At 36.3% G+C, this 25,033-nt stretch overlaps 1 protein-coding gene across 1 annotated transcript in view; it reads right to left on the reverse strand.

Moving 5' to 3' along the window:
* Nucleotides 1-18,964, reverse strand: part of LIPI (lipase I) — a 40,939-nt gene extending 21,975 nt beyond the window's left edge. The window contains exons 1-6 of the mRNA XM_054712338.1: nt 18,638-18,964; nt 16,446-16,554; nt 14,125-14,226; nt 9,446-9,535; nt 8,170-8,337; nt 6,357-6,458 (exon numbers count right to left, since the gene is read on the reverse strand). Of these exons, the coding sequence (XP_054568313.1) occupies nt 6,357-6,458; nt 8,170-8,337; nt 9,446-9,535; nt 14,125-14,226; nt 16,446-16,554; nt 18,638-18,949 (883 nt within the window). The 5' untranslated portion in view covers nt 18,950-18,964. The remainder of the gene's footprint in view (nt 1-6,356; nt 6,459-8,169; nt 8,338-9,445; nt 9,536-14,124; nt 14,227-16,445; nt 16,555-18,637) is intronic.
* Nucleotides 18,965-25,033: the final 6,069 nt, after the last annotated feature.

The raw sequence follows: 25,033 nt of genomic DNA on the forward strand, positions 1-25,033 counted from the left end.
TCAGGCAGGCAGGCGAGCAGTTGGGAGCCAGCAGTCCCGGACTGTGAAAGGGATGTCTGACTGCCTGTGGGATCGGGCCTAAACAGGCAGTCGGACATCCCCCAAGGGGTCCCAGATTGGAAAGGGTGCAGGTTGGGCTGAGGGACACCCTCCCCCAGTGCACGAATTTCATGCACCAGGCCTCTAGTTGACATATATAGACCATTCCACCCAACAAATGCAGAACACATTTATTTTAGGTGCCTATGAAGCATTCACCCAAATAGAGCATATTCTAGGCTAAAAAAAAATAACACACTGATTTTAAAAAATTGAAATTGTACAGTTCATTCTCTAACCATAATGACACCATATAAGAAATTAAAAACAGATAACAGGAAAATCTCTAAACATGTGAAATTAAACAACATGCTTATTTTTAAAAACCATAGCCAAAGAAGTGTCAAAAAGAAATATATAGAACTAAGTGAAAATAAAAATACAATCTCTCAGAACATGTGCAATACAGCTATCGCAGTGATCAGAGAAAAATTCATTGGAATAGAAATGAAGAAATATCTCAAACCAACAATCTAAGATCCTGCCTGAAGAGAAAAAAATAATTAAAACTATTCCAAAAAATGTAGGAGGAAGGATATAATAAACAATAAAACAATGCGGTACCATCTCACACCTGTCAGAATGGCTATCCTCAACAAATCAACAAATGACCCCTGCTGAAGGAGATCTCCTGTCCCCATGGCTGCTCAGCTTCACATGCCCAGCTCAAATAGGGACCCAGGTAACAGAGACTTGGCCGACAGCAGATGCCCTCTCACTGCAACAAGACTTGATGGAGATGTCTTGCACTCATGATCCGGGGAACTGAGGTCTAGGATATCTAAATCCAGCCTAGCACCAGGAATGCTCAGGGCCTACTCAAGAAGGCAAATAATCCTCTCCACTAATAATTACAGGGTAAAACAAGATGGTTGTTAAAGTATTAAATTTGACAGTAAAATAGTGGTCAAGTTTTCAGACTAATTTAAATTGGCCAATCAAAATAAGCAAATACTCTAGAAAAATCAATTGTACTGGACAAAAAAGCTGTTCCTAAAGTGTTAACTAAAATTTTTATTGGTAGTTCATCTCATGGTAAAATTGCATAACATATAATGAACCTAAAGCAGTCACATTTTAGTGCAAAAAAGTAAAATTTAAAAGCTATCAAGATTACAGCATAAAATTTCCAAAAGCCTCCCAATATTTAAATCAAAAAAAGGGGGGATAGTAGAAGAATATCATGTAAGGAAAAATATCTTGTAAATAAATTACATCTAGAAAAATTTTACTTTAGAAAATTAACTTTCATTTGTAATGCTAACAGCAAGACACCCAGGTAAAACATACATGGTGTCAAAACAAGCCAAAGGAAAATCGTTTGGGCAAAAAAATGAAAAAAGATCGCAAGTCAAATTTATAGAAAATATTCCTTTATTAACTTTTGGTCGAGAATATGTTTGTATATTTTCAGAAAACAACTCTGAGACCATGTGGATTCCTGCAACAGAGAGGCATTGACAGGAGTGCTCCAGCCATGAAGTTAGAAGAGAAACAGTCCAGAGATGGAAGACGCTGACCATGCCTTGCCATACTAGCAGTCAGCAGATGTGCGTCACTGCAGATTGCCCAGGACCAAACCAGAGAGGGTCGGACCTGCATTACCACCATTTGTCCACCATCCAGAACTGAAATATCATTGCTGTTATGTACACATAAACAACTGTTGGACATAGAAATCGGGGCTCAAAAAAAACTGTTGGCCCAGAAAGAAACTCACTATAGACTGAAAAACAAAACAAAACAAAAAAACAAATGACAAGTGCTGGAGAGGAGTGGAGAAAAGGGAACCCTAGTACACTGCTGGTGGGAATGCAGACTGGTGCAGCCACTATGGAAAACAGTATGGAGTTTCCTCAAAAAATTAAATATGGAACTCCCATTTGATCCAGTAATCCCACTTCTAGGAATATATACTTAGAAACCCAAAACACCAATCAGAAAGAATATATGCATCCCTATGTTAATAGCAGCACAATTTACAATAGCTAAGATTTGTAAACATCCCAAGTGCCCATCAGCAGATGACTGGATAAAAAAGCTTTGTACGTTTGCCCAATGGAATACTATGTAGCTGTGAAAAAAAAACTCTTACCATTTGCAACAGCATGGATAGACCTGGGGAGTATTATACTAAGCTAAATAAGCCAGTCAGAGAAAGACAAGTATCACATGATCTCACTCTTATGTGGAATCTAATAAATAAAACAAACTGATGAACAAAATAGATCCAGAGACATAGAAGAATGGGACAGACTGTTGGATCTCAGAGGTAAGGATGGGTGGGTAGGAAGAGATCAACTAAAGAACTTGTATGCATATATGTATAACCCATGTACACAGACAATTGGGTGGTGAAGGCCTAGGATGGGGGGAGGGGACAGGAGCAGACTAGAGGAGGTCAAAGGTGGTATAAAGGGGATATATTTAATACTATCAATAATAAAGGTTTTTTAAAAAGATTCATTCCCGTTTCTTTATTTTAATGATGAACATGAAGATATCAAGATTTTAAATATCATTTACCATCACTCAAAAAATGAAATATTTAGGAATATATGTAACAAAAGATACACAGAATCTGTATGCTAAAAATTACAAAATGCTAATGAAATAAATCAAAGATTAATAGCAAATGGAGAGATATCACATGTTCATGAATCAAAGATTCATAATGAAGATGTCAATTTTCTCCAAATTGATCTATAGGTTTAATGTAATCCCTACCAAAATTCCAGTCACATTTTTGTACACAAAATGTATATTGAAAGGCACATACCTTAGAATTTTTTAAATAATCAGGACAAAACAAATAAAGAAGAAATAATAATTCTACCTGATAATAAGGCTTACTACATAGCTCTAGTAATTAATACAGTGAGGTCTAGACATGTAAATCAATGCAACAGAATAGAGAATATAATATTGACCCAATAGACATAAACCTAAGCAAATATGCTTAATTTATTCTTTATACTAGCAAATGTGCAAAAGCATTTCAATAAAGTAAGGATAGCCTTTTCGACAAATGGTGCCTGATAAAAAGGCGCATTCATAGACGACAAAAAAAAAAAAAGTGAACTTCAACCTGAATCTCAAATATTATACGAAATTTAAACTAAAATGGATTACAGACTTAGATATAACACATAAAACTTTAGAAGAAAATCTTCAGGACCTAGGGCTGAGTTTGACATCAAAAGCATGTTCCATTAATGGAAAAAAAATGATAAATAAGACCTCATCAACAGTAAATACTTTTGACTTTGCAAAAGCCTTTGTGGAAAAGATAAAAAGACAGTCAAGTTACAGACAGGGAGAAAATATTTGCAAACCGATTATTCAACAAAGGATATTATCAAAAATATATTAAGAGCCCTGAAAACTCAACAGTTTAAAAAATCCAATTGGAAAATGGGGAAGAAACACAAACACTTAAAAAGAATATGTAGGAAAGATATTCAATTGTCAGGGCAACAAAAATTGAAAACTGCACTAAAGGTACCACCATTTGCTTATCAGAATGAATACAATTTTTAAAATACTGGTAACACCAAACACTAGTAAGAACTCAGAGGAATTGAATCACTTGCTGAGAGGAATGTAAAATGGTACTGCCACTCCGAGAAACACTGTCAATTTCTTATAAAGTTAAATCTGCAATTAGCTTCTGACCCCAGCCAGAAATTGCATTCCTGGACTTTTATAATAGACTAGAGGCCCGGTGCATAAAATTTGTGCATGGGGGGGGGGTCCCCCCAGCCAAGCCTGCACCCTCTCCAATCCGAGACCCCTCGGGGGATGTCCTACTGCTGGTTTAGGCCCAATTCCGGAGATCAGGCCTAAACCAGCAGTTGAACATCCCTCTCACAATCCTGGACTGCTGGCTCCTAATCGCTCACCTGCCTGCTTGCCTGGTCACCCCTAACTGCCGCCCCTGCTGGCCTGATCACCCCTCACTGCTTCTGCATGCCGGCCTGATTGCCCCTAATGGCCCCCCACCAGCCTGGTTTCCCCATGCAGCCTGCTGTTCAGTCATTTGGTTGTTCCTCACTAACCCCCCTGCCGACCTGGTCACCCCATGCAGTATGTTCAGTCGTTTGGTCATCTCTCACTAACTCCCTTGCCGGCCTGGTCGCCCCACGCAGCCTGCTTGTTCAGTCATTTGGTTGCCCCTCACTAACCCCCCTGCTGGCCTGGTTGTAGGCAGCCATCTTGTGAGAGTGTGAGGGTCAATTTGCATATTCCCTTTTTATTATCCTATACAATAAAGAGCTAATATGCTAATTAAGAATGAACAGCAGGATAACTGTCTGGACGAAGCTTCCGGATGAAGCCGGGGCTGTGAGGGCTGAGCAAGGGGCCTCTAGTACAGGATAAATAAAAATTTAAATTCACACAAAAACTTATACAGAAATATTTACAGCAGCTATATTAATAATAGCTGAAGCCTAATGTTCTTCAACAGATGAACAATTAAACAAACTACAGTACATGCATGCCATGGAATACTAGTCAGCAATAAAAAAAACAAATGAATTATTCATACATATTAAAACATGGATGAACCTCCAGAGAATTATGCTGAGTGGGGGGAAAATGGCCAATTAGAAGGTCACATACTGAATTATTCCCTTTTGTGACATTTTCAAAATATAATTTTAGGAATTTATTAATGGATAATAGGGGTTAGGAACAGCAGGTTGGAAGGAAGTTGGTGTATGTGGTTATAAAAGTGCCACCCAAGGAATACTTGTGATAAAACTGTTTCATATCTTCAGTGTGGTTGTAAATACATAACCCTATATGTGTGATTGAATTGTGCAGAGCTAAACACACACACACACACACATACACACATACATGCATATTCTTTGGGGAAATACAAATAAGATATATGGATTGTATCAATGTCAGTATCTTGGCGGTGATATTATATTTTACAGTGTTATGAAATTTTACCATTGAGGAAAACTGGATAAAGTATACACAGGGTCTCTCTGTATTATTTCTTATATCTGTATGTAAATCTAAATTTAACTTGATAAAAATTTAAGTTAAAAAATGCAGAGGTCCAATTCTGGGTGATAGAAGACATCACTAACATTTAAAGAATTATAATATCTTATAATGAATAGCAACTGTGACTACAACACATTTACAACAACTGACCTAAACATATTCTTAAATATGAGAATATATTTTAAATATTTATCCCTCAATAACCAAAGTCAATGATTGTGACTAGAAAATTTTATTTATAAACCACTTCAAGCTTTTTATCTCTAAACAGAATAATTTTGCTTTCTTATCTATCACCCCATAAATTCATTATGTAATACATTTCTAAAAGATTCTCTCTTGTTCTTCAAATTTTCCTCTTGTCTAATTCTAAATATGTTGGGAAAATTATTATTTACTTGCATTTTTTTTCATTTATATTATTTAATTTTGGTTCCCAAAAGTGTGGAATAGTGTAGATAAATGTCTTATACTTGTAACCTGTTATATGCTGACATAACTCTAAAAATGGGAAGGATAATCACGCAAATTTTGCAGGAAAAAATAAGAACCTTGATTGTTTCTTTAGGAAAATATTACCCAAAGCATATGTTCATGTTAGCTAAAAAATCAATTGTTTACTTAAATGTGTAGAACTGACTCTAACAACTTTTAAAGTTTCTTGAAAGTGCATGATGAAAATTGAGTGGGTAGAAAGAATATTTTGGATAATATATAAAATAGTATAGCCGAAACCGGTTTGGCTCAGTGGATAGAGCGTCGGCCTGCGGACTCAAGGGTCCCGGGTTCGATTCCGGTCGGGGGCATGTACCTTGGTTGCGGGCACATCCCCAGTAGGGGGAGTGCAGGAGGCAGCTGATCGATGTTTCTCTCTCATCGATGTTTCTAACTCTCTATCCCTCTCTCTTCCTCTCTGTAAAAAATCAATAAAATATATTTAAAAAAAAAATAAAATAAAATAGTATATAACACAAATCATTTTTTATTTGTTAAAAATGACTTACTGACCTAGCTGGTTTGGCTCAGTGGATAGAGCATCAGCCTATGGACTGAAGGGTCCCAGCTTGATTCTGGACAAGGGCACATGCCCAGGTTGTGGGCTTGACCCCCAGTGGGGGGCATGCAGGAGGCAGCTGATTGATGATTCTCTCACATCATTGATGTTTCTATCTCCCTCTTTCCTCTCCCTTCCTCTCTGAAATCAATAAAATTATATTAAATTTTTTTTTACTTACTACAGAATGGATTTATGCCAGTAGTATCCAAAAACACAGTCGTCCTAAGAGATGTTTTCATTCTTTCTTCTAAAACATCTTTCCATAGCTCAGCTTGATAACCTGATATTTGAGAAAGAGAACATTAGAAATTGGACTTCCATCAAATAGCATGTAAAAACTTCAATTTCCTAAAGAAACTAAAGCATCAATGCATATTATTATTATTATTATTATATTATTATATTATTGCTATTATTATTCATGGATTTTTATAACTTAAAACTTTTCAAATAACTTCACATTTTTAAAATTACAATAAAGTGTATTAAATTGAAGATTTACAAATAAATCCACTCCCTGGAAATCTTATCAGAACTTAATGTACTCTGTATGTCTATAGTCCATTTGTGCACATTTTCATTATTGTATTACAAGTTCAGAATTGTACCTGTAACTCTTTTTAGTAAAGTCATCAGAATAAATCAATTAGATAAAACTTTAACATTAAATTTAGCTCTATGAGTACTGCCCCCAATAATTCTATATATACATTCATATAAATATGGTATGCCTATGTATACATTATGTACAATATAATATAGTATAGGTAGCATTGATATGCACTATCTATTATGTAAGTGATATATATTTTAGATACATACATTATAAGGAATATGTATTATACAAATATGTACATATTAAAATGCTTCCCACTTCATGTATTTGTCTGTTTCCACATTGCTACCTCTAAATTTGATATCTGAATAGAGTAGCAAGGATACTTAACTGGGAATTCAGAGGTTTAATGCTAGTTCTCACTTGTGCCCTGAAGCAATCCATATGTTCACAGGAGGTTTCTTATTTATATGGAAAAGCATTGGGACCAGAAAAGCAACCCCCAACATAAGGTATGAAGGAAACGAATTCTACAAAATGTCTTGTGAACTGACTACGAGAAAATAAAACTGGCAAAGCTTGTTTATTTCCTACCCCTCCATAGCATTCTCTGCACCTCAGTGTAAACCTCTTGCTGAAGAAAATTGCAGGAAGCTGTTCAGTTCAGCCTTTGTAATCGCTGCCCATTCAGTTGAGCCCCTTGGCTTTGGAAACATCCAGCAGATCTTGTCAGATCTTGTCATGACACTGATGCGATGTTTACATGCTCATGACACGCTTGGGGTCTGCTATTCTCTTTAGAATTTCTGAACAAACAGCCTTGGAGATCCTTTCCAGCTCTAACATTCTATTTTTATGTGGAATCTTTTTTTCACTAAATTTCCCACTGGCAGGCTTTAGTTCTCAGAAGTGGCAACACTTAAATGCTCTTACCAAGCTTTATCACTTCAGAAGGTGTGAACCATGTATGAGTCATGTCTACTTGCTAATAGCAAATGAAAAGTTAACAATGATTATGATTCATACCTCTTCACTTGCTCCTAACACTAAAACAAACAAACAAACAAACAACAACAAAACAAAAACACCTCAGTGCCACTAAGAATTCACCAGTCTCTTTCTTTAGCGGAAATATAGATGGATGACAAATAGATAATGAGTCCTTTTGAATATAAAGAACATGGGTCATCATGAAACCACCAAATTTTTCCACTATATCAAGAATAGAAAGGCAGTTTATCAAGTTCCCCTCACTACACATATTAAAAATATTTAGTAAAAAGTGAACTATTTTTTTCTGGTTACTACACAGATAATTTTTCCATAAAATGTTGGCATACAAATAAATATGAAAACTTGCAGCAGCAAAATACTAATACAATTATGCTATACATTTCCCACAAAGAATTATACTAATTATAATAATCTCTCTTACCTAGCCTAGGACATGATTTCTTCTTAAAGTTGTCACAATCCACACATGAACCAGTCTTGTAATCTTTGTATGAATGACAAGGAAATGAAATAAAATTGCAGTTTGTTTCCAAAGCTGCCATGAACAAGTGGACTGCTCTCTGGTGGTCACATTTAATAAATTTCATTCCTTATGTGTTAAAAATCAAGCAAAAGAATTGTAGATGCATTAAACTATGTTCAAGAAAATTGGAGAAAAATTAAAAATTAAGTTCTACTCAATACTGTTTTATGAATATTAAAGTGTTGACTACAATGCAGTGTTATTGTGAGCAACTAAATAAGTCATACAAAATAAAACTTAAGTTTAATATTCCCTTTATATCATATTTATAAGAAATTTTTCTAATCATTAAGAGCATTTTTTTTTAATTTCAATAATTTAACAAGCTCAAACATGGTGCTATCATACTTAATAACTAGTATATACATCTCTCTTTTCTAACCCCACACCCTTAACATTTCTACTCAATGTCAAATATGACTATGAAATATTAAAGCTTTACCCTGGCTGAATTGGTTGGAGCATTGTCCTGTAACCAAAAGATTGCTGGTTCAATCCCTGCTCACATATGGGAGGCAACCGATCAATGTTTCTCTCTCATCTCTCTCTCTCTCTCTCTCTCTCTCTTTTTCACTTCCTCTCTCTGGAAAAATATATTCTCAGGTGAGGACTTTTTAAAAAACTTTATCATGTCTATTTTCCTTTGCTAACTTCTCACATCCTTATCCCCTTGACCAAACTTCTGTGGCTGCAGTGGCATTTGGCAATGTGTTACTTGACCACTGTACAACTCAGAGCATTCCTCTCTAAGGCTCTGAAGTTAGCCCAAGCCCACACCTGGAGCAGTTGCTCAGCTATTTATGTACAAAACAATAAAGTTCAAGAGTTTATAAATCTGTGCTTATACAATATTATGGTGACAGTAAAGATTAAAATGTGAGGCCAGACTTGTGTTATATGATACTTGGCTACCTGTGCTCCTTCAATGACTTAAAACTTTTCCTAGTGTTAAAATTAAGAACTAAAACTGCTAAAAATATAATGTGCTAGTTCTCATCCATGACCTTTACAAACTAAGAAGGATAAAACTTAACCATTTTTCACCAATAACTCCTGATTCATGGGCAATAGTGATCAAAATTTTGTCCCACAGTTTAAGAGGAGAAAAAATATACTGATTTTCTTTCAACATTTTGAATCACATGTAATTCATGTGAAAATACTATTGGTATACCTGCAAATATTGATTTAGGACAGCCAGGCTGCTTTTTTCCTCCATTTGGATAAAAATCTATATGTCCCAAGGGTTCTTTAATGCCTAAACCTGAGAAGAAAAGCACACAAGACTCACAAAATGCATATAATCAGATCAACAACACTTGTATAAAATAAATTCTCCTATAAATCTATTGAAAGAGACTTTTAAAAATTTGAATTGAAAATAAAATAAATGCAATTTTTAAGAAGATGAGTTTTTGTCACTAATTCCTCAAACTACAAGTGCTGGCGAGGATGCGGAGAACAAGGAACCCTCATGCACTGCTGGTGGGAATGCAGACTTGTGCAGCCACTGTGGAGAACAGTATGGCATTTCCTCAAAAAACTAAAAATGGAACTCCCATTTCACCCAGTAATCCCACTCCTAGGAATATATCCCAAGAAACTAGAAACACCAATCAGAAAGGACATATGCACCCCTATGTTCATAGCAACACAATTTACCATAGCTAAGATTTGGAAACAACCTAGGTGCCCATCAGCAGATGAGTGGATTAGAAAACTGTGGTACATCTACACAATGGAATACTAGGCTGTGGTGAAAAGAAGGAATTCTTACCATTTGCAACAGCATGGATGGAACTGGAAAGCATTATGCTAAGCGAAATAAGCCAGTCAGAGAAAGATAAATATCACATGATCTCACTCATTTATGGACTATAATGAACACCATAAAGTGATGAACAAAAACAGATCCAGAGACAGAAAAGCATTGATCAGACCATCAATACCTCAGAGGGAAGGTAGGAGAGGGTGGGGGTCAAGGGGAGAGATCAACCAAAGGACTTGTATGCATGCATATAAGCCTAACCAATGGACACAGACACCAGGGGCTAAGGGCATGAGTGTGTGTGTGGGGAGCAGGGGGTGAGGAGGGCAATGATGGGATAAGGACACATATGTAATACCTTAATCAATAAAGAAAAAAATTATATATATAAAATACTGATAAAAAAATAGTGACTTAGAAGCCCCTAGCGTATCTTAACCAATCACAGTTTCTCTCTTTCCTCTAAAAAAAAAAAATTTTCTATTAATAAAATCCTTCATTTTGCTATTCTTTATCATCTCAACATGCCTCACAAATCACTACAATTTAGATTTGGCCCTTTTAAAAAAAATACATAAGTTGACTCATACTTCATGTATGATTTTGTGCCTGGCTTCCTTAGACTATTAGTGTACAGGGAGGGGCAAAAGTAGGTTTATAGTTTTTCATATGGAAAATAATAAAAAATTTTAACAAATAATGCTACAAGAATAAACTCTGTGTTTCATGTACTCACAACTGTAAACCTAATTTTCCCCCACCCTGCATTTCTGATATCAAACCACATTGACAGGTGAACATGCAGTGTCAAAAATCTCTGTTCCTATATGTGACTGTCATAAAAAGATTACCAAAGATATCAACTCTGTGGCATCTAGTGGCAACTTAGATATGACGAGCTTTTGATCAAGAGATGTTGAGTGTAGTTGGCCCACCATATCCATGGGTTCCACAACCATAGATTCAATCAACCACAGATCAAAAATATTCCCAAAAAAAGTTACATTATTTCTGACATGTGCTATGTAGTTAGGCCTATTATGGTTGCATCTCTATTGAACAGTCCAGACTTTTTTTCTTGTCATTATTCCCTAAAAAATACAGTATCACAGTTATTTACATAACATTTACAATATGTTAGGTATTAGTAAGGGAGAGATGATTTCAAGTATGTGGGATGATGTGTGTAGCTTATATGCATACCGTATACTGTGCCATTTTACATACGGGACTTCAACAGAGCTGCGAATTTGGGTATCTGAGGGGGTCCTGGAACCAATACCCCATGGATACCAAGTGATGACTGTATATGCCAATCCAAAAGAGTTTATTAGGAAAAGTAAAATATGCAAACAAAAATAATAAAAAAGTATATAGAACTGATTCAAAAGGCCATAGGCAGAATAGATATTGGGATTTCAGGAAGAAGAGTTCAAACAAAGAACTTAAGAGTAATTGGGAAACAAGTGTGTTTGTTGTGTGTAGGAATGTTAAGCTGATATACAGAGTTAGAGATAAAGGTGACTTGAGATGTTGGGGCTACTGTATTCAAACTATGAAACTTTGGGCACTGTAGCTGAATTTAGATTCCAAAGAAGGAGCAGAATTGCTCCCACTATAGTTTCAGTTAATTGGCATATGGACATAGAAGTTGAGAAATTGTTATCTATGGCATATATGGCATTTATAGTCCTCACAAAGGCATAGCCACAAGGTAAATTCAGAGGAATATGGGAGCAAATAAATTACCTGGACCAAAGAGAAAGAAATTTGAGGAAACAGGGAAGTCTGAGCAGTCCAGTGTCACTTCCTCCTGTCTCTATCTTAACACCATATCCTCCCTATGCCCACAACCACAACACACCTTAATCAGAGCAACATACTAGCGAAGTGTAGACTCTGTAATCAAAAGGTTTCTTTTTAAATTCTGCCTCCGCCACTCGCTGGCCTCGTGACCTTGACCCTAGCTTCCCCATTGGTAAAATGTGAATGATAATGTTTACAAATCTCATAGGGACCTAGAAGAATTCCATAATTAATTCACATACACCTAAAGCATTGCCTGATGTATAGAAAATGTTCAATAAATCTGTATATATAAAAGGCTAAGTGTCCCTTCTTCCCTCCAACTGGTAGCTATGATGCACACTGACCTCCAGGGGGGCAGACGCTCAATGCAGGAGCTGCCATGACGCGCACTGGCTATTTAAAAATAAACGGCACCATGGACCTGGCACCAACAAACCAACACTTGGCTTCCCCCAAGTGGGACGCAGGCCCTGCCACCACCCTGGAGCAACACCCCACCAAATTGCATCCAACATTTCTAAAACCCCATGGTGCAAAATGTGGCCCACAGCCCAGCCCAGCCCAGCCCGGAAATGGTCCCTGTGGGCGCCAGGTAATGACATCATGTAGCAAAGCCTGGCTTCCCTAGCGACTAGCCTCCTTGGAATTTCTTCAGCCCAGGAATATGACTTGCTTTATAGCCAAGCGCAAACATTTTATAGTTTAACCAAATGTTTGTGAAGCATTTTCACATGCCTGATCTCATTTGATCCTCACAGAAGTCCTGGAGTAGGTAGATAGGAGACTCGGTGGAATCCTATTTTCTTTTCATTAGCCAAAAAACAGAGATTTGGAAAGTTTAGAAACTTGTCCCGATTGAAAAGAAGTAAGAAATGGCGGACCTTGAAAATGACTTCAAGTTTTCTCACTGCGAAGAATATAGTCAAACACTGCTGCAGTTAAATATTTTACCCTTTGTTCTCCCTGAGTGATCTACAATATTGTGTTGATATTTACTGCTGTGTTTCTGACAATTACCTGAAAGAGAAGTTGTGGTGCTTCACTGGGCTGGAAAAAGTTTAGCTAAATCAGAAAGCAGGTCTAATCAAGCAAGTTTATTCTATATATATAAAAGGCTAAGCTGACTTGCACATGCACGATGCATATAAAGCTCTTGCTGGCGCCAATTATACAGATGTGTTTTGATCTGTCATTGTCGATCGTAAATTTGGTTGTTTTTGTTGACATTATGAAGCCTAAAGAAAGCGGCATCATTGACAGAATATGTCTAAAGATCAACTATTGCCACAATAATCCAAATGCCACTAAAATGAAACAAATCAGTATCCTGATTCCCACATCAGATGCAATGACGTGTCCTATTCTTTTTCCACATGGTGAAAAAGGCTGAGGAACGGATATTGCATTAAGACTCAGAGACAATAGTATAATCGACAATAATACTAGACAAAATGTAAGGAACTGAGTCACACAAATGCAGTATTAGATTTCATCTCTCCATCTGGGACACATTCAACCCTATTTTAAATGTTGTTATATCATGTTGTTATTATTTATTTATTAATCAATTTATATATTATTTTCATATACATTTTACTAATTTTCTTTCATCTCTGACACTTCTATTACGGAGATATGGCAATAGCGATATTAAAATATTTCTTCTAATTAATTGCCTTTCAATGTGCACGAATCCATGCACCAGGCCACTAGTATTATTATAATGAGTGTCAAAGTATCAGGTTCATCTAAATTATTCCTTGAAAGTGTCTGTCCAATGTATTCTGGCCCAAACTATCAATAGTCTATTAGAGATTTTCAGGAAGATTAAAGAAATTATTTCCCTACCAGTAGGAAAAGGTATTCCTTACCTGTGCCTGAATTTCTGTGGTCAGTTCTAGTTGATAGAACTAGAAAATGAGTGGAGAGAATGGTAACTTAAATACATTAAGCATGGGGGAAATTGTGATCAAATCAATAAAACTGTCAATAGAATAGTCAAGATGAAATATTTTTTATAATTTTTAATTTTTTTTAGATGACATGACAGTTTTTGAAACCTGAAGGAGGAACACTGAAGGCAAAGAGTGCCATTTGACACCACAGAATTTCACTAATTCCAAAAAATACTGCTTGTGGGAAATACAGTCACTACATAGTTACAGATGTATCATCACTTTACCTCCTACTCTTTCTCTTCTTAGGTTCTCCTATCCAAGTGTTTACAACCCTTTTTTCATTTTCAAATAATTAATCAATAAATCCAGCATTGTTACCATCAGTATCAGAATGGATGACATCCACAAACTTTGCATCAGTGTAATGTAATCTGCCATTTGATGGTTTTCCAGAGAATTTTGGTCCAGCAGGGTCAAGTCCTGAAATTCAACAAAGAAACTATCAATCTATTATTCAAATTCTACTATAATGTTCATAGATCATATGCTTGTATTATTATTACATCATAAATATAAACCTGTATAGTTTTAGCTTAAATCTGTCTAAAAACTAATTTAAAGATAAATAAAATTGGATGAATAGCAAGTATCTTTACTATGTTAATAACTAGAGGCCCGGTGCATGAAATTCATGCACTGGGGGGGGGGGTGACCTTCAGCCCAGCCTTTGCCCTCTCGCAGTCCAGGACCCCTCGGAGGATGTCCACCTGCCGAGGGGGATTGGGCCTAAGCCGGCAGTCAGACATCGCTCTCTCAGTCTGGGGATCTCACAGTCTGAGAGTCCTCACTCCTTACCACACCCCTACAGCGGAGGTTGGAGAGGCTCCCACCACCATCGCTGCGCTCACCATTCATAAGCCCAGTCTCTGGCTGAGCGGCACTCCCACAGGAAAAGCACACTGACCTCAGGGGGCAGCTCCTGCCTTGAGCGTTTGCCCCCTGGTGGTCAGTGCTTGTCATAGTGACTGGTCATTCCACCATTTGGTCAATTTGCATATTAGGGTTTTATTATATAGGATACTTTTTACCAATTTTCAGAGTTTATCCACAATACAGTATTAATAAGTCACACAAGAGATGCCTCAACAAAATATTGTAGTTTTTTTAGCAATTTTATTTAAGAAGTAATTAGAAAAAATGGTAGAACTTTAATAATATATAACTACTACTAATTCTGAGGGCGGGGGGGAGGAAATCAGTACCATCCCAGTCCTGTGCATTACTAGTTCATCCTGGATCTATCTGTAGGTCTAAAATAATTGTTAGGCATCAGATGTAATTTGGGTTGTGAGATTAAATACATTTATTACTGTTTTATATTTAAATAAACATTTATTTATCATTCACTTCTCACAAAAGTTTACCACACACATAAGAAAAATATATTAGAAGTTCCATGAAATATGAATATATTTCTGATATATTTGAAATTCTAAATAAAAAGTCTAGGCTCATGATCTTCTGGATAGTGTAAAAAAAAGGAGGGAGGAGATAAAAGTCAATGCCTTGATAACATATACACAATGGAAAACACATCATCTTAAAAAGAGATTTTAAAAAGTAAAATATAATGTTGATTATCTCAGGCCCTCTTATTATTCTTGTTTATTTGCCGACCACTGCCCTAGACCACTTGTTGCTGAGAAATGGGGCCTTACTGGCTGGATGGCATCACAGGCAGGGAAAGAATCTGGATACCACCTTCCAGTAACAACTCCACACTAACGGAGTGGAAGCATATTGCCCTGCCTAGTGAGGCCACTTCTGTCACTGTCCCCAGAAAACTGGTACGTGCTTCTAGAAGATGGCGAGCAGAGAAAAAGAAGCCCTGCATTCAAATTCAAGCTCTCTCACTAATTAGGCTACACCTCAGAGCTAGGAAGACCACATGGCCCTGATTCTCCCATGATGGGTGGCTGTGCTGTGTGGTTGTGGACTCAAGAACTCAAGGGAGCACCTTTTCCATCGTATCCTAGAGAAGTACAGAGCTCAGCCTATGCAGCCATGCTCTGTGGCCTTAGGCCAATTCATCCCTACCATAAATGGAAGTCTCCCAGTATAAAGAAAATCTGTAATTCCAACAAAATTCACCAGCATGCCTAAAGGGAAGCATGAAAATCCATGTCAGCATTATTTGGTTATCAAGCTCACCGGATGAGGTACTTTGTTACAGAAATATGAGGATAACTGGGATCTGGAATCCCTTAAATTTAAATACCAACTCCCAATTCTCCTATTGTTTCAGTAAAATTTTTAAAAGAATTGAAATACATCAAACTTTGTGAAATTAAATATAGTACATGTTTATATTTTTAATTAATACATGAAAAAGCTTTATACTTAATGGACCAACTTTTTCTCTGTATTGTTAAAATAATGTTTTTAAAATTCAAATGGGGCTGCAGAAATTGATCAGATTCTTTTCAATTCTATAAGGGTAACATGCTCAGCTAAGAACTAAATAAAACTTTTAAATCTAACTAAAATAAAGACTAGCATTTGAATATACAGTAATATAGAAAAAATAAATATTTGTGCATTATTTTTATGGCTTAAATATTATAGCTATTAAAGTTTAAATAAGGTAACTTTTGATTCTTAAATGTATGCAAACACATTAATTGTATAAAAAAATGTACCTGTTATTCTTCCTAGTTGACCTTGAAATATCTTTCCAACAAATCCACTAATATGAGCCCCTAAGCTCATACCTATGAAATGAAAATTATCAAGAGATGCTCCATGCTTCTGCAATAGAAAGTGAAGTGTTACAATTTTCATTTCATAAAATCACAAATTATACCTTTTGCATCAGTATTCTAAAATTTGTTATTTTTTCTAGTTTAATCCATTTCTGAAAGATAGAAAATAAGATTTTATAATTTTATTTAAAAGTTAAATATTGATATAAAGTTTTGTTATTCCAAATGTATAGCTAAGAAAATGAGGCAGAGAGGTTAAGCAATTGCTCAAAGTCACACAGATGATGGGATGGGTTGGATCTTGGAAACCCTCCAGTCTAGTTCCTAACCACTGCAGGTAACTACTTGAATGTGACATGCTTGCTCAATTTGAGCAGAGACTTGGAAGTTAAGCATAACACAATTCAAAGGCCATGAATGTCCCTCAAATCAAATATCACCCTTCTTTCCCTCGAGAGCCCATCACCACCACCTATATCTAGAACAGACATGGATCTCCATATGGATTGACTTAGCAAAGACAGATGACCTAAAACTGTCCTGAATTTATTTCACTCACCCCAATCCTGGACCTAAATGCTGGACAAATATGAATGAAACTAAGACCTCCTCCAAGGTTGGCAGAAATAAGCTACTTTTCAAGTTGTTTTTCTCTAATTTTTACCAATTTACACTTGATTAACTATCCTATCTAATAAAAGAGCAATATGCACATTGACTGTACCTCCGCTACACCCACAAGCCACACCCACCAGCCAATCAGGAGCGAGTATGCAAATTAACCCAACCAAGATAGCTGCAGCCACGGAGACAGGAGGAGGCTTGGGTTACCCTGGCAATGGAGGAAGACAAGCTTTCCGCCTGCCCTGGCCTGCCTTGGCCTCCGCTTAAGGCTACAAAGTTTCAATTATAGAAGATAAATAAATCCTAAGAGAAATGGCTGTGGCCACTGAGCAAGCAGGAGGCTTGGCTCCGCTCAAGGCTATAAAGTTTCAATTATAGAAGATAAATAAATCCCAGATACCATGTCCTCTGCTTGGGTTGCCAGGGGGCATGGCTGGCCTGCAAACCACCTGCAGGCCCCTCGCTCAGGCCACCCAACACCCCAAGGGAACCCCAACCCTGATCTGGGACACCCTTCAGGGCAAACCAGCCGGCCCCCACCCTTGCACCAGGCCTCTATCCTATCTAATAAAAAAGTAATATGCAAATTAACCATCACTCCAACACACAAGATGGCTGCCCCCATGTGGACACAAGATGGCCACTACAAGATGGCCAGCAGGGGAGGGCAGTTGGGAGGGACCAGGCCATCAGAGGAGGGAAGTTGGGGGCGACCAGGCCTGCAGGGAAAGGCAGTTGGGGGGGACCAGGCCTGCAGGGGAGGGCAGTTAGGGGTGACCAGGCCTGCAGGGGATGGTAGTTAGGGTCAAATAGGCTGGCAGGGAGCAGTTAGGCATCAATCAGGCTGGCAGGGGAGTGGTTAGGGTGTGATAAGGCTGGCAGGCAGAAGCGGTTAGGGGCAATCAGGAAGACAGGCAGGTGATACGTTGGGAGCCAGCAGTCCTGGATTGTGAGAGGGATGTCCGACTGCCCATTTCAGCCCGATCCTACTGGAATCGGGCCTAAATGGGCAGTCGGACATCCCTCGAGGGGTCCCAGATTGGAGAGGGTGCAGGCTGGACTGAGGGACGCGCACTCCCCCCCATGCACAAATTTCGTGCACCGGGCCTCTAGTAAATTATAAACATACTAGCCATACATTAGAAAGACTAAAGTATCTAATGATTATATAGTTTATTCCCTATGTCTATATAAAATCATTACTGTATCTTGAAATCTGTATAGTGATAAAAAGTTAAAATCTTAAAAGATAAAACACAATAACTTAGTCTTTAACATATTTTTTAAATTAATACAGGTCACATCTAGGTATAAAATTATCCATTTACATAAACAAAAAAGGATGGCTGCATACATTAGCATATCAAGCAGTAATTCTGAATTTTGAGAAAAAAGCATTAAGCATTAAAAGTATGAAAAAAGCATTCTTTTATTAACACTTGGTAGTCTTGCATAACCCACTGTATATTGTATAACATATATAATACATACCATTCCAGACTTACCAATAGCTTCTGAATGCACTCACTCAAACTCACAGCAACTTTTCTGGTGTTTTTCACTGCTCTATTGTAAATGAAAGTTGTGGCACCCCGGTTCCAGTCCACCACAACTATATTTACATCATGTTGATTCAACAAAATCCTTAGAAAGTTCTGAAGCCAGGATGGAATGGAGCCCAGTGGTCTGTATCCATGAATAAGCCAGACTGTTTTCTTACTTGTGTTGAAGTTAACATTAAGTGAATTATCCTGCTCCAAGAGTGGCTCAGCACAATTTAGGTTGTTCCTTGTATACATTATCAAAAACATCTCCATTTTGGGATTAAACAAATCTCTGAAGGAATCCTTTATAGTTAGCTCAGAAAATTTAAGGCATGGTCTTTTATTCTCTGGAAAAAAAAATTCATTCAAGTTGAGTACTGAGATAGTATTTGATTCCATTCCCATTGCTCTTGTAAAAAGCAAAATTGAACTTGAAGGGTAGGGGGAATTTACCAGTAATTTCATTAGTACTTCACAATTTACTGAGTAACTACAATGTTGATGTGCTGATTATGTAAAAAGAATTTTTGAACTAGAAGCATTTAAAATTTACTATAAAAATATAGAAATAAATAAGATTGGTTAAAAATTAAGAATTATTTTTATCTGTACCTTATAGCAATAGTTTGAGTAAAATTATTATTATTAATAAAGCAATAAAATTAGGTAAGTTGATTATGAACTTTAACTGATATTCTGGAGAAAATAGTTATATATGGATAAGCATTAGAAAATATATATTTTATTTGACTAGTGATCAAGTAAATATAAATAAAAAAATAAGTTATCATTTTCTTCCTATCAAATTAAGCAATAGTAGAAAAATCATTTTAATACTCAATATTTGTGAGGGTAAATGTAACAAATATTCATTTACATGGATACTGATGTATAATACAGCATCCTTTTGACATTTTATATGTGTGTGTATATCACACAGATAATCTTAAAATATTTATTCTTCCTGATTTTCATTCTAGGATTTATATTAATAAAATAAACAATTATATTAAATGTAAAGACATTAATCACAGGATTATGCATAAGCACATCAAAATTTAAGACACTTTAAATATCTTCTTATAGTCTTCTCATGCATATGTTCATCTTATCTATCTACCTTCCTACCTACTTACCCACCTATCAATCTATCCAACCTAGAAGAAAACAGGGCAGAAAATAAATGACTAAGCCAAATCAATAGTAGTAGCCATTGCTGGGCTGTGAAACAATGGCTGTTTTATATTTTCTTTTTCATAGTTTTTCAGAATTGTAATTATTTTTCAAAATAAGTATATAATACCAATTTTAAATAAGATTATATGCTTGTACTACTTCTGAAAGTTTAACTTGGTAAGAAAATGTGAAAAAACTGTTTCTTAATATATAAGAAATTCACAGAAGTGTTAATATACTTTATCACAGTAATATCACTTATAAGATTGTCCCAAGAAAAGAATTCCCACACACATTAAAAAATTAACAAATATAATTTCTATACTGGAGAAATAGAAGTTATATAAATGCCCAAATAATAATTTGATTAAGTCATATATATATACATATATATTTGATAAGTATAAATATATTTTAATATATAAATATTATATGATAAACCATAATAATGTTATTATTTATTCATTAAAATCATTCCAGTTTGGAAAGTATATATGTACTATTATCACAATTATTTAGAAGAAGATATAGGAGAAAGGCAATGAAGGAAAACAAGACCTACATTTAACTCCCAAGTTAATAGTGAAGAGATACTTGGACAAGATACTTGGAAAATTTCTGATACTTCATTTATTCTAAGTACTAGGGAATGAGGAAATTAAGAAAAGGGATAAATCAAACCACAGTATCAGTTCTTACTAGACTGTACAAATTGTATAAGGAATTGTGTCCATCCATATTCCCACCATTTGGAACTGTAAGAAGACCAAATGCAATTGATACATCCAAACTGCTGGTCCATTCCAAGCCAAGTTAGATTTTACTTGGCCTTGGAATGAGTAATGAGGAATAAACTAATAAAATCCCTGCTAGAATATAAGGAAAATAAATCACCTAAAACAATCAACAAAGAGATCTATTATCCAATACCAGCTGTAGAAGTAATTGCAGAAAACTATAATACACTTATTAGACTGCAAGGACAATAATGTATCAAAAAAAGGAACAGGAGGCCATTAATATAAAATTTATTGGGGTAAAAATACCATAGATTAAGATGAAACATGGAATAATGAGAAACTCCTATTAAGAAAAAGTAAAACTACAATTGCAGAATAGAAATTCACATTAGTAATATTAAAACACACATGGAAAGCTCACTTTAAAGTAAGAAAAAAGGTAAGAAAAATTAAAATTATAAAAGAAAACATAGATATGGGACAGACAATGATAATTCAAATTAAAAATCATCAGTGTTCTCCTGGGTGGAGTGGGGCGAGAAATATGGAGAAGGGAGAGAATAGTAGTTACAATATTTAAGAAAATAATTGCATGCCAGTGTGCAATATTAATGAATATTAAATGTTAACTACATACTATATAAAACTGTCCACACAACTTTCTACACACTAAAAAATATAAAAGTATAGCAAAGACAAGAAGAAAATGATAAAGGAAATATAAAAAGTAGAAAGCATAAAAAAGATAAAATTACAGTAGAAAAAATGATATATAAACAGTTATGTAGCTTTATAAAGACTATTTATGAATATTAAAAGCAAGGAATCACACAGGATATTTTCAATAGAGATGTGAGTATATTCTACTCAAAATAAAGTGAAAGGAAAGTATGTTAATACACTAAATTTCAAACAATGACTCCAATTTAACATCTTTTCCTGAATCCATTCCATTTGTGTGTTTTTTCCCCGTCATAGGTAGCGTGGCTTGCTCCACTTGCAGTAATATTTTATGTCTTGATTGATATGATTGCTATATAACATATAAAATATGGTGAACATATTTTTACAAACTCATCAAAGTGTACATTTAAATAATACACTTTATGGTGTATAAAATTAAGTTTAATAAAGTTAAGTTTAAAAACTTGAAGCATAGCAAAAAGTCTAATATTTTTGTAAAATAAAAAAATACAAAGCTTAACAAATCATTTTTACAAGCTAGATTAACTCTAATAAATATAGGACTAAAAAAAATAATATAAACAAAGCCACTTTACAATTGAGTTGGAGCTGCCATCCCAGAGAAATTGTATTGCATTGCAGGTCTTACTCCTTAAACATTGTATCTCAAACAACTGTTAGTAAGAAAATTAAGTACAGGGTGATTTTTTAAAAATGTAGTCGGACATCCCCTGAGGGCTCCCAGATGGTGAAAGGGTGCAGGCTTGGCTGAGCCCCGCTCCTGTGCATGAATTTCATGCACCGGGTTTATTTTACATATTTAAACATGTAAATATGTAAAAATCAATAGTTTTTGGCCTATGTTAGCAATAGCCAGTATAAAAATTATAATTCAAAGAATTAAAAAATTCAAAACCACAAATGTATATTTTTATTACTATAAATATATATTGTTCTTAGCTCTTCAGCTTTTCTTCTTGAAAACTTACCCACCATGCAAAGTGATTTTTTTTTCAATTAACCATAAATGCATGCTCTTCCTCCATCCCAAGTCAATCTAAATATCCAACCAGGCTAGACCCAGCACTGAACCACAGGAGGATGTAAAACCAAACAGGGCCATTCTGGATCCTTTTTGGGAAGCTGACATAGATACTGGGAGATAGAGTGAACTAGTGACCTTCTTTCTAGATTTCAAGCTATAAAGAAACCCATCCTGAAATTGTGGATGGCAATCTTTTTTTTTTTTCAATATTTGGATCCAGTGGTATTTAATGAAAAACTTTTATGTGAGATAACAAATTCCTTTTTTGCCTAAGCTAATTTGAACCAGGTTCCTGGTGATTTGCAAGTTAAATTGGCCCTTTGATAAAAGGAGGAGAACAAGAAGAACTTGGGGGAGGAGGAGGAGGAGGAGAAGAAGGAGGAAGGGTAGGAGGAGGAGAGGAAGGGAAGGAGGAGAAGGACGGGGAGGAGGAGGAGGAAATGGAGCAGGAGAAGGAAGGGGAGGAGGAGGAGGAGAGAATGGATGAAGAGGAAAAGGATAAGAAAGATGAAGAGGAGGAAGAGGAAAAGAAGAAGACAAGAGAAAAGAAGAAAAGTCCAGAGGGAAAAGGTAAATATACAGTATCCATAAAAGAAAACTATAAAGCTGAAAACTTTACACAGAAACATAAAATATTTGAATAAGCATGGAGATATATCATGATCCAGAATAGAAGCATTAATAACACAAATTCAATTCTAGTAAAATTAATTTATATGTGCAAGTCAATTCTAAAATAATGTCTCGAGATGGCTGCAAAAGGGGGAAATGCCCGAGAAAAAAATGAATGATATTTTAAAAATCATTAAAGGACATGATTAATATTATATTAATATTATATAAATTAATGAAACAGAATGGGAACACCCAGCAATACACATATTATTCATGATAACGTTGGCAATTCAAAGTAGTAAAATGTAATGAATTTTTAAATCAACAATGGCTAGGATAATTAATTTATTATTGTTATATTTAAATTTTCACGTAAAAGTAAAATTATATGAATTAGAAAAAGCATAGATTTAATATGGACATGATCTCATATTAAAGAATGTTTTAGCCCAAAAAATAAAGGGGGAAATTATAAAGCATGAGACTGATAGAATTCACAGCACATAAATTTAAAGTTTATGTAATAAACACTATACATTAGCCAAATGACAAAAAATAAATAAACTGGGGAAATAATTTTTTTTTTCTTTTCTCCCAGTGTACTTTTTTGCAGGTTAAAATGTTCTGTGATGGATATGCTGCCACAGTAGTTTTCAAAGTGAGGTTAGCAGGGGAAACACATCAAGATGCTTGTTAAACTTTTTTTAAGTCTTTGTTGTTGAAAGTATTACAGATGTACCCTTTTCATCCCCTTTTTATCCCACACCTGCCCCGTGCCCCACACTTTCACCACAGTATTATCAGTGTCCATGTGTTATGTATACATGCATACAAGTTCTTTGGTGAATCTCTTCCCACCAACCTTCCCTCTGAAATATTTTCAATAAAAGGTAGGAAAGGAATTAATATATTTATGTATAAGACTAGAGGCCCGGTGCATGACAATTCATGCACTGGAGGGGGGTGGTTCCTCAGCCCGGCCTGCCCCCTCTCACAGTCTAGGAGCCCTCAGGGGTGGGTGGTGACCTGGTGATCAGGGGAAGGAGACGCCCCATCACACCTCTGCTGCTGCCACTGTTGGCAGCGCAAGCCTTGGCTGGCCCTGGTTACCTGAGCCTCGGGCAGCCCTGGGAGGCTGGGCAGCCGCCATCTGAGGCTTGCCTGTGCCTCGGGCCAGCCCTGGGCAGCTGAGGGGCTGAGGGGACTGAGGGACTCTGGAGGCAGGCGCGTGGAGTGGCCGGGCCCGCCTAGGGATGGGAGCGGCCTTACCACATGCCTGCCACCCTGGCGGGGCTGAGGGGACTGGACACCACCATCTTGTGGCTGTGGGCACCGCCATCTTTGAGGGTGTGACAGTCAATTAGCATATTCCCTCCTCATTGTCTGTGGGTACTGCCATCTTTGAGGGGGGCAGTCAATTAGCATATTCCCTCCTTATTGGCTGTGGGTGCTGCCATCTTTGAGGGTAGGGCAGTTGATTAGCATATTCCCTCCTTATTGGCTGTGGGTGCTGCCATCTTTGAGGGCAGGGCAGTCAATTAGCATATTCCTGCCTTATTGGCTGTGGACGCAGCCATCTTTGCAATGGTGTGAGGGTCAATTAGCATATTCCCTCTTTATTAGATAGGATACTTTGAATGAAAACAAATATCCCAAATGAACACAAAGTGAACGACATAATTTTACAAAATAAAATATTGCTCATAAACTAATTAAAAGGTACCTAACCTTCTTAAAAGTCAAATAAAGATTAATTAAACAACATTACCATGTCATTTTACCATTATATACAATGACCATCAACACCATGTATCACAAAATTTTTAATAGTGCACATTTAGAAATCAACTAAATATATGGCAATGAGAAACTAGAAAAATAAATTATGGTGTATCTATAGATAGGGACTATATGCAGCAATTAATAGTCCATATATACATAGTTATAATTTTATCAATAGTGTATGATATTTATACAGTACTAGAGGCTTGGTACATGACATTTGCACACTGCGGGGGGTGGGGGTGTGGGGAGGTTCCCCTCAGCCCGGCCTGTGCCCTTTCGCAGTCTGGGAGCCCTGGGGGATGGGGAGCGGGC

This window comes from Eptesicus fuscus, chromosome 3 (assembly GCF_027574615.1).
Source record: "Eptesicus fuscus isolate TK198812 chromosome 3, DD_ASM_mEF_20220401, whole genome shotgun sequence".
NCBI lineage: Eukaryota > Metazoa > Chordata > Mammalia > Chiroptera > Vespertilionidae > Eptesicus > Eptesicus fuscus.